At 45.4% G+C, this 9,972-nt stretch overlaps 2 protein-coding genes across 3 annotated transcripts; both read right to left on the bottom strand.

The window, feature by feature from the left end:
- Positions 1-512: 512 nt before the first annotated feature.
- On the bottom strand, positions 513-1,157 carry LOC112892895. Its single transcript, XM_025959988.1, has one exon. It carries the CDS (start codon positions 1,155-1,157, stop codon positions 513-515), a length of 645 nt encoding a protein of 214 aa, XP_025815773.1.
- Positions 1,158-3,531: 2,374 nt separating this feature from the next.
- Positions 3,532-7,063, bottom strand: LOC112894218 (aquaporin TIP4-3). Of its 2 annotated transcripts, none has more exons than XM_025961854.1 (2): positions 6,801-7,063; positions 3,532-4,372 (listed from the first exon to the last, which is right to left on the bottom strand). In XM_025961854.1, exons 1-2 carry the CDS (start codon positions 6,933-6,935, stop codon positions 3,770-3,772), a joined length of 738 nt encoding a protein of 245 aa, XP_025817639.1. In that variant the 5' UTR covers positions 6,936-7,063; the 3' UTR covers positions 3,532-3,769. The 2 variants fall into 2 exon arrangements, with proteins under 2 accessions (XP_025817639.1, XP_025817638.1); XM_025961853.1 differs by having other exon boundaries at positions 3,532-4,380; positions 6,809-7,063.
- Between the last annotated feature and the right edge of the window lie 2,909 nt (positions 7,064-9,972).

The raw sequence follows: 9,972 nt of genomic DNA, 5'->3' as shown, positions 1-9,972 counted from the left end.
TGTGAACTGGTACCGGTGTCGGCGAACCACTCGCCTCTGCCGTTGTAGTTGGCCGAGGACGCTGGCTGACCATGGAGAGCGGCGAGGATGTTGTGCGGCGCGCCGGTCCCGGTCTGGGGGTTGCCGAGGAAGTTTGTCGTCATGTTGGACGCCATCATGGCATGAGGAGGTGCGCCCGGGCGAGCGCCGAGAACGCCGAAGTTGGAGGGGCGCCACTGGGGCATTGGCCACGCCTGGACAACTCCGGTCCAGGGGTTGTTGTAGGCGGGTGCCCATGGCTCCGTGGCCTGTCCCGTGGGCGTCGGGGGAGTGGAGTTGTTGCGCCCACATCCGTCAGACTGCTTGCGCTTCTTCTTGCGGTCGTTGCCACTCTTGGACGGAGAGAAGGAGGGCGGCGCATGAGACGGTGAGGAGGGCGACTTGGCCGTCGTGCCCGCGACAGTGTTGGAGCCGGTAGCGAGGAGCGCCGTGGCCGCCTCCATCTTGTGGGTGCGGTCCGTACGTGTCTCCTCCTAGAGCAGGTAGGAGCGCACGTACAAGAAAGTTGGAGGAGGGTTCATCATGGCGCCGAGGACGCCGATGGCGTTGCTGAACTTGGAGTTGAGCCTGCGGAGTGTGTTGATGACGAGTTCCCGATCAGTGATGGGGTGGCCAACATCCCAGAGTGTGTCGGCCAGTTTCTTGAGTTGGCAGCAATAATCGGCAACACTGAGCTCACCTTGGTACAGCCTGTGGAAGTCCTGCAGCGCGTATACGGCACGGTACGTGGCATTGTTGAGGAAGAGGCCACGAACCGCCATCCAGAGGGCGTACGCCGTCGTGCGCCGCTGGAACACCATGTCGCGAATGTCCTTGGACACAGTGAGGTAGATCCAAGAGACGATGCAGTGATCGATCTTGGTCCACTCGGCATCGTAGATGCGAGTCTGGACGTCGATCGTGCCGTCAACGTGATCGAAGATGCTGAACTTGCGGAACGTCAGCTCGAAGAAGGAACTCCAGGCGAAGTAGTTCGAGTCTTTCAGATCCAGGATGTCAGGCACATGAGAGGGAATGTTGACGAGTTGCACGGTGGAGGCGGCGATGGGCAGCTGCGCGACGAATGGATTGAGGCCGTGAGTAGCAGAAGCATCGGAGGAGGATAAGCTGTGCGCCATTGGAGAGGTTGAGAGCAGCAGAAGTTTAGGATCGAGGGTAGGCTGATACCATGAAAGAGATAGAGGCAATCAACCGATTGTATTGATCATCTTGTGTGAGTTTTATACATGTACAACAGTAGCATGACAAACAGATGCGTGCTAGATCTAACAACCCGATGGAATCGGTAGGCCTAGCATATCCTACAGTACTAACACTTGCTGGCTTCTTTGTCAGTCAGTACCTTGGTCCCTGGCTGGCTGTAACTGTAACATCTCCTCTCCTCCGCCCCTGCTGTTGGCCGCTTCAAAAGCTCCCGGCACGTTTACTGATCAACTCCCGGCCGGCCGGAGCAGAATATATCCGCAGGGTACGTACGCACCACACAGACCGATCGATCGAGAGACCGACCTTGGTACGTCGTCGATCACCGCACGTACTGAATCTGTTGCTGCTGCTGCTGCATGTGCCAACGCCGAGAACTACTTGAATGCCGTTCGCCGCCGGCCGGCCGGCCGGCCCGGGGACCTCCACCTACTTCCCTGGATCGATCGAGAGGAGCTAATTAATCACCTGCAGCCAACACTTAGGATCGAGAGGAGCCGGCCTGCAGCAGGCCGCAGGACGGTGCACACAGGATGTTCAGCTTCAGTTTACTGAGATAGATCTCCATTATTCTGCACTGCAAAAGCTGCAGAGCGAGCGAGCGAGATCATTTACGTGGAAATACGGCCGGAGAGCTCTAGCGAGCCTGATGATGGATAGCAGAGATCGTGGTGTCAGGCAGCAGGCACACGGCCGGACGTCAATTATTCATGCAATAGATCTCTGCATGTCTATCAGCTAACTGTGTGATGACCCGGCGGCGGCCGGGACCTACCTCCGATCCTCACCAATTGATGAATGATGACCCAGCTCGAGCTTCAGCAGTGTGCCAGAAGGGAATAATGCCATCATCATGCAATGAGCCTACTACCATGCATATGAGAAGCCTGAACAACTCAGGGTGTGTGCCTGAACAAATTAGGGTGTGTTTGGTTCCCTCGAACTAAACTTCAATTCTGTTACATCGGATGTTTGCATACCAATTAGAAGTATTAAATATAATTTAATTATAAAACTAATTGTATTAATGGAGACTAATTCACGAGATAAATCCATTAAGTCTAATTAGTGCATGATTTGATTATATTGTGCTACAGTAAATATATGCTATTAGTCTCAATAGATTCATCTCGTGAATTAGTACCAGTTTATGCAATTAATTTTATAATTAGTTTATATTTAATCTCTCTATTTAGCATCCAACCATCCGATGTGTTCCGAACAAATCAGTCCCTGTCTCTAAAAACCCCTTAACCCAACCGAATGCGTAGTTCCCTATGCTAATTCTGCGATCGACAGGAGGCAAGTTTAGTTACGGTCGATCCGACGGACCGTCCGCCGCGTGCACCCTCGTTTCCTTTTTCCCGTTTCTCTTTTATTTCCCATTTTCTTTCCTCCTCTCTCGCGTTCCCCATTTCATTTCCTTCCCTCCTCCTGATCTAGAGCGGCGCCGCCAGATCGGCTCGGGCTCCGCCGACGGCGCGCGCCGCCGCGAACGTCCGGCCGGTCCCCCCACCCCAAACCCCTTCCTCTCATCTCCTATCCATTTCTTCCTCCTCCATTCTCTTTCCTCGCTCGCTAGGTTTTCCTGGCGCCGCCAAGAGCAGGTCGGTCCGCGCCCATCGTTCGCCGCATAAGAATATTTTTACGGTCAACCGTAAACTGCACAGTTGGCTGTCAATAATGCATAGTTACATGTCGGACCTATAGTTACATGTCGGACCTATAGTTACATGTCGGACCTGGTAACTGAACTGCGCATACGAACGTACATATTTTATCACATATTTTATCATAAGGAACAGGATATGGTCTACACTCTACACCAGTTGTAACTACCTGTATAGGAGTAGGATTAGTCGGAACCGAAGGAAACTATCCGACTAGTAATCGGATAGGACTGCTATGCTAGTATAGGGTTAGGACTTCCATATAACTATGTCCCCAGAGTGCAGCCCGAACCTGTCTAAAGTTTCGTGTTCTTTGCACACCTTCGAGTTTCTGATTTCGGCGCTACTCCACTTACAATCTACCACCTCGGAGGTATTCCTCGGTGGGTTTGAAGGTTAAACACCGACAGTTCGTACTATATATCATAGTATTTTTTACTTTCATTCTCAGTAGCAAGAAACTAGCTAAAGTTAGCATATGCGTGACGTTTAGGACAGAATATTGTTAATAAAAACGAACAAATAAATTAGTTTCTACTAGCATTATTTATTGTACATACTCCACATACATAATGAGGAGAAGCACGTTGAACAATTAACCAATTGGAACACACGTGCATAAATACATCCACACAAATGAAATTTGCAATAATTTTCATGAGAACAAATTAAGCCGCTTCTCAAACAAACAAAAGAAAGCGTAATGAGAAGGAAAAAACAATCAAAGAAACCCAAGCTCGTGAAGGTCGTCCAAAACACACACAGACAGAGACAGAGCCAGGAGCTAGATTAAGCAATCCGATCCGACGGCCCAGATCATACCAACAAATCCCCTCCGATCCAGTCACGTACGTACGTCACTCCTCCTGCGGCAGCAGCTGGTGCGTGCGGGCCGGCGCCATGAAGAAGCACTCGTACACCAGCACGGCGAGGGGCCCGCCGGCCAGCGGCCCCACCCAGTACACCCAGTGGTGCGTCCACACGCCCGTGGCCACCGCCGGCCCGAACGACCGCGCCGGGTTCATGGACGCGCCGGACAGCACGGCGCCGGCGATGGAGTTGGCGCCCACCAGGAGCCCCGTCAGCAGCGGGCCGGCGCCGGGGAGCAGCTTCCGCGGGTCCAGGATGGTGGCGTAGATCACGAACAGCAGGCTGAAGGTGAAGACGGTCTCGGCGACCACGCCCTGGACGGGGCCCACGCCCGCCGCCAGCGCGTGCACCGGGGTGGCCAGCCCTCCGGTGAGCCACCGGAGCAGGATGCAGGCCGTGGAGGAGCCCAGCATCTGGGCGACGATGTACAGTGCCGACCGGAACAGGGTGATGTGGCCGCCGACGGCGAGCGAGAGCGTCACGGCCGGGTTGACGTGGCCGCCGGAGATGTGGAAGCCGGCCGTGGCGATCACGCACACCACCAGCGCCTGGCCCAGCGCCACCGCCGTCAGGTCGCCGCCCGCGCCGGTCTTCGCCCCTGCAGATCGAGAGATCGATGCATGTACGGATCGGATCGGATATAATACGTACTAGCTATATTCTAGATTTCCCAGCAATAATGCTGCAATGAATGGACGTACACGTACTCGTGCTGTATATGATACAATTAATAATACTGTAGCGGAATACACTATATATACGAGTATTTTATTGGATCATGTATAATCTATCAGCAATTGATTTTATTTATTTTTTCGTCGTTTTGCACCCAAGGAATTCAAACTAGCAGGTGACACTGGTACAATGTGCGTGGGATCAAATTATGCGAGATCAGTAATAAAAAAATCTACTTACCATATATGTGATGGCAATAATCACTAGCTAGTGGTTCAATGTGCTAGTGAAGTTAAAAAGGCATAAACACTTCAATATATATATATATATATTCAAGTGAAAAACACAAGCATATCATATATATTAAGTTAAAACAAACTCAACTGGTATATATATCACTATAAAAAAGGATTTTTAGGGTAAAAAGGTAATTTTAGGGGCGGGTGCGGTACCTATCTCTATTTTTCGCAGCTAAAAATAGGTATTTGTAGGGGCGGGTAACACGTCCACTTCTGAAAATCGATTTCTAGGGTAGAAATCGATTGGAGGGGCGGGTTAGGGCATGACCCACCCCTACGAATCAATGTCTAGAATATGAAAAAAATAGAAAAAAATCAAAAATAGCAAAATTAAAAAGAAAAAATATTCCGCCCAACCAGCCACCGCCACCACCCCCTCTACTACCGAGGTATAATTTTTTTTGACGAAATATGCACACTCGAGTAAACCAGAGTTTGAACAGCTTACCTCAAGCCTCGCGCGTACTCTCCTCTCCACTACACAGCCACTTATGACTCTATGGGGTATGCTATTATTTTATATTAACTCTGAAATCAATTTCTAGGGGCGGGTCATGCCATCACCCGCCCCTAGAAATCTATTTCTAGGGGCTGTTGATGCCACCGCCCATCCGTAAAAATATTTTATATTTTATTCCGAAAATTTATTTAAATATTTACATATAGCAAAATAAATAAAAAATTAAAACTTCTACACTATGGTTATTGTGAACTATAGATAAAAAATATAATAAATATATTTTAGTGTATATAAAGATTAAGATTGTGGAAATTTCAAAGTATGACTTGAGTTGTACGAGATAATATATAACTTATAATAATTTTTCGGACTACTAAATTACCTTAAATAAAAAAGTTATCAACTACAAGTTTTAGATCATGTCAACCTCTACAATTTTGATATAGTTCAACTTCATTCAAAATCATATGAAAAAGTTATGAATTTTTTTACGTAGAACTATTTGTATGGGCGGGTCATGCTATCACCCGCCCCTAGAAATTGTCGCCATCTCTAGACACGGGTGGTGGCATCACTCATCCCTAAAAATGTATTTCTAGCGGCGGGTTGGATGCTGCAGTAATGCGCTCTATTTGTAAGAGTGGGTCACATTTTAACCCATCCCTATAAAAAATGGGACATTCTTACAAATCATTTTTTTAGTGTATGTTAAGCGAAAACATGTACTAAACAAACATTTTCTTGGCCATTACTCGCCAAGCCGCCAATGTATATACATTTCTTGGTGCATGGTTTACTAACGGGTGTAAATTGGTGGCCCTTAGATGCACCTCCAATCCTATTTAGTTCAAATATTTGTACTACTTCATCAAAATGGGATGTCATTTAAAAAAAAATAGTACAAATATTTGTACTAAATAGGTTTGGAGGTGCACCTAAAGATCATCAATTCGCACCTCTAACTAACACATCCAACTAACACATCCAAGTAAACAACAATATATTCCTTGGCACTTTCATTTTGGCAGCTAAGGTAATTCAGTTTTCTTAGAGTGGTTACTGGTTAGAATCCGTTCACAATTGTTGGAGCACAATGCATGGCTCAACACAACTCTCTCTCTCTGGTGTATTGGTATTGGTGGTTTCATGGATGGATCTTATCTTACCATCTATGTTTTGTCACTGTGCCGCTCCAGAGAGAGTACGTCGCTCTCATCAAAGAAAGAGAAGTCACTTTTGATGAGCTAGAGGTCAAAGAAATCTACCAATACCAAGCAATATAATACTTCTAATCCAGTAGTTATAACAACTGTAGATTTGGATTTGGACGATGACATGTAGTGCCTGCAGCCTCTGTAGGCAGCAGTATTATTAATTACCTCTGCCCGAGTAAAATTATTTACTCGTGTGCGGTAATAAGTTGGAACTACAAACGGACAGACAAGATTTAAGGGATCACTATATATACGTACTAGCTGTATAATAATAATAATAATAATATAATAGAGCAAGAGTACTAGTAAATAAGTCGCTAGCTAGAGAGGTAATAACAAGGTAGACGCACGCACGCATGCATATGTTAGCTAGCGTACCGGCGGTCATGGCGGCCCCGACGCCGATGAAGACGAAGAGGAAGGTGAGGACGAGCTCGCCGAGCACGCCGCGGAAGAAGTCCGGCTCCGACGCCTCGCCGCGGTGGCCCAGTGCAAGCTTCGCCATGGATGTATATATCCGGCGACCCGGAAGGTATCAACAAACTGCTGCTAACAGATCAGATTGATAGATCACCGCCACAGCACAAGCTAATTCTAATAAGGCGGGTGATGGACGATGGATGGCACACACTGATGATGGAACTGCCAATTAATATTGTGAAAGAAAAGCCTTAGCTGCTAGCGTTATATATATAGGCACGCAACGCAAGAGAGGAAGAGGATTTTTTTTGCAAAAAATCCAGTTTACACCCTCGAACTATCATAAAAGTTCGATTTTCAACCTTCAACTATAAAATTAGTTAACATAAGCCATCTAACTATCGAAACCGGACAGATTTAGCCCTTTGGATGGTTTCTTCATTTTTGTGAAAATTTAAAATATTTAAATTTAAACTAAAAAATCATAAGTAATATATTTTAAATAAAATAATGAAATGGGTACTAAAAGTTTTTCTAAAAATATAACCTATCTATTGGCACTCTTCTTGTCAATTATTCGGTCCATTTTTTTATGTTCATAGTACTTCGTTGCTTGTAATTATACATATTATTTTTAACAAATAAGATTAAAATAGAGCAATAATAGATAGATTATATTTTTAGAAAAAAATTAGTACTAGTTTCATATTTTTCTAATTTAAAATAAATTAGTTTTAATTTTTAGATCTAATTAGAATTTTTTATTTTTTAAAAAATACAAAACCACCCAACGGGTCAAACTTATCCGGTTTCGACAGTTGGATGCTTTATCCGGTTTTAACTAAGTTTTGTAGTTAAAAGTTGAAAATCAGATTTTTACGATAGTTCGAGGATGTGAACCGGACTTTCCTCTTTTTTACATTAATTGTTATATGAGTAGTATCTCATCACAAGTCAAAAATAAAGCTTAATTTTGGGCCGTGCAGTGCGTGCCAATGCAGTGCAAGCAACCTGCAGGCAAATCGATCCATCATGAAGTGGAAAATTGTATCACTAGCTTAGCTAGCTAATTGGATGGTGAGAGAGGAACTCGTGCACGTACGGCGGCAACATGTGGTGCAACAGTTGTTCTAGTACTTGATTGGCGCCGCTGGTTCTACTTTTGCATTGGAAAGCAAGTGTGTGTGTGTGATGCATGATTTCATCAGTTCTTGACGGTTGATGCATGATAGGTAGATCCACTTTGCTTTGCATTGCTTGCTTGGAGCCGACCCGGTCAGCATATCGATCATGCATGCATCCAAATGGATGTTCAATTCATTCACCTTTTTGTTAGCTACAGGATGGATCGGAACAGGAGGAGGAGGAGCAAAAAGCACTTTCGGGGCTCACCACTAGCTCCATGCTGTGGCCTCCACAATACTACCCAAGCCAGGCAGATTGCATTGGCAGGGCTGCTGCTTGGCTGTCTGTCGAGCCACGACTGCATGCAGCAGCACGTCCAGTCCAATCGATCGATCGATCGATTCACTCCTGTGGTACACGACGTACGGCCTCTAGACTCTAGAGCTTCCACAGGCAAATCTTTACAGCAAACACAACCTTGACAATACGGGTAGTAGGTCTAGATAGAATAATTGATGAACAAGTTTGGTGATCTGATGGACCGTCGTCAGTTATCCTGTCAAAGTGTCAAGCAAGTTGATCCTGTCAAAGTGAACAGGTTTGTTTGGCTTAGCTTGGACGTCGTTTGCTTTATTAGCTGGTGTGACGTCCGTACCGTGCAAATTAACATGTCCGCGGCTTAGTTCGTTTGACAGAAATTAAAATCTCGCACGTACGGCCTTTAATTTTCTTCTCTGTCAAACTCACTCTCTGAATTTAATGCTGCGACTGGATCCAGACTAAAAGTGAACAGATGCTCAAGTGTTGTATGTCGTGTCGTTAAACTAAAGATAGTACGTAGCAGCCCACATGCATTTTGATGGACTTCAATCAAATGTTCAGAAAAGAAAAAACAGACCCAATGAGGGGGTGCGAGAGGAGGCTACGCGAAGAATGCATCACAGCATGAGGGACCTGCTGGCACAGGATGATGTATTGTTTTCCTAATATTGACCGTTGGATGTAGAATAAATCGCTACGCCGGAGAGTACTTGTATAATTTAGGAGCATTTTTGGTGGGGTGGGGGCCGGTGTGGGGATTGCTATTTTACTTTATCTTTACACAACTATAAAAATCAAAGGTGGATGTTTGAGAAACATGTTGGATCCAATAGCACTCGTTGTCGGTGATAATTATTGTCAACCGTACCAAATTAATAGTTAGTTTTTATCTTTTCTAACAATTTATTATTTTATTTTCTTGCACATTGCCATATAAGAATCAATGTGGAGCGAGGCTCTAGAGTAAATATTAAATTGCTAATATAGTAAGATAAAAATAATAAAAATATCAAAGTTTTGTTTCCTCCCCGCCATGCATCATGCTAGTCTAGAAGAAGAAAGGATCAAAAAGGGAAAATTCAGGTGACACGAGCAAAACAATGTCATGCATGAGAGGCACGATACAGCAAAACCAAAAAGACTACATGTGGTCAAAAAATTCATACGGAACATTTGGTGGCAATACACGCAACAATTCACTAATTTGTTCGGTCTTGATGCAACATGATGGTACAGTGCATTGGAAGGACTACACCTTCTTTTCATGAACTTATTACTCACAATATAATCTGATACAATGCATAACATAAGAGTAGACTCCAACAAAAGAAATATGAGAAAAGCAAACCCAAGCTCGTGCCGCTTGCTCTAGTATACTACCACAAAAAGATATGGGAGTGACACGTACGTTCACGCCTCCCCGGAAAATTATCGATCGGCAAATTATAGCTCGATCAGCTGCTTGTTAATTCTACCTGTGGAAGAAAGCTTCTAGCTAGCTCGTTATTATATATAGGCAAGAGGAGGAGGCCGGCCGGGATCAGGGGCGGATCTAGGGAGCGGCTAGGGGGGATTAAGCCCCAGCACCTCCTCAAGATCTTTTATAAATTTTTTATTTATTTTTTGGAGAAAGAATGAAGAAGGGGGAGGTAGAAGAAGAGAAGGGGAGATGAGCT

The sequence above is a fragment of the Panicum hallii genome, chromosome 5 (genome assembly GCF_002211085.1).
Source record: "Panicum hallii strain FIL2 chromosome 5, PHallii_v3.1, whole genome shotgun sequence".
Classification (NCBI taxonomy): Eukaryota; Viridiplantae; Streptophyta; class Magnoliopsida; order Poales; family Poaceae; genus Panicum; species Panicum hallii.
The sequence above is the reverse complement of the archived record's forward strand: the minus strand, read 5'-3'. Positions and strand labels throughout refer to the sequence as shown.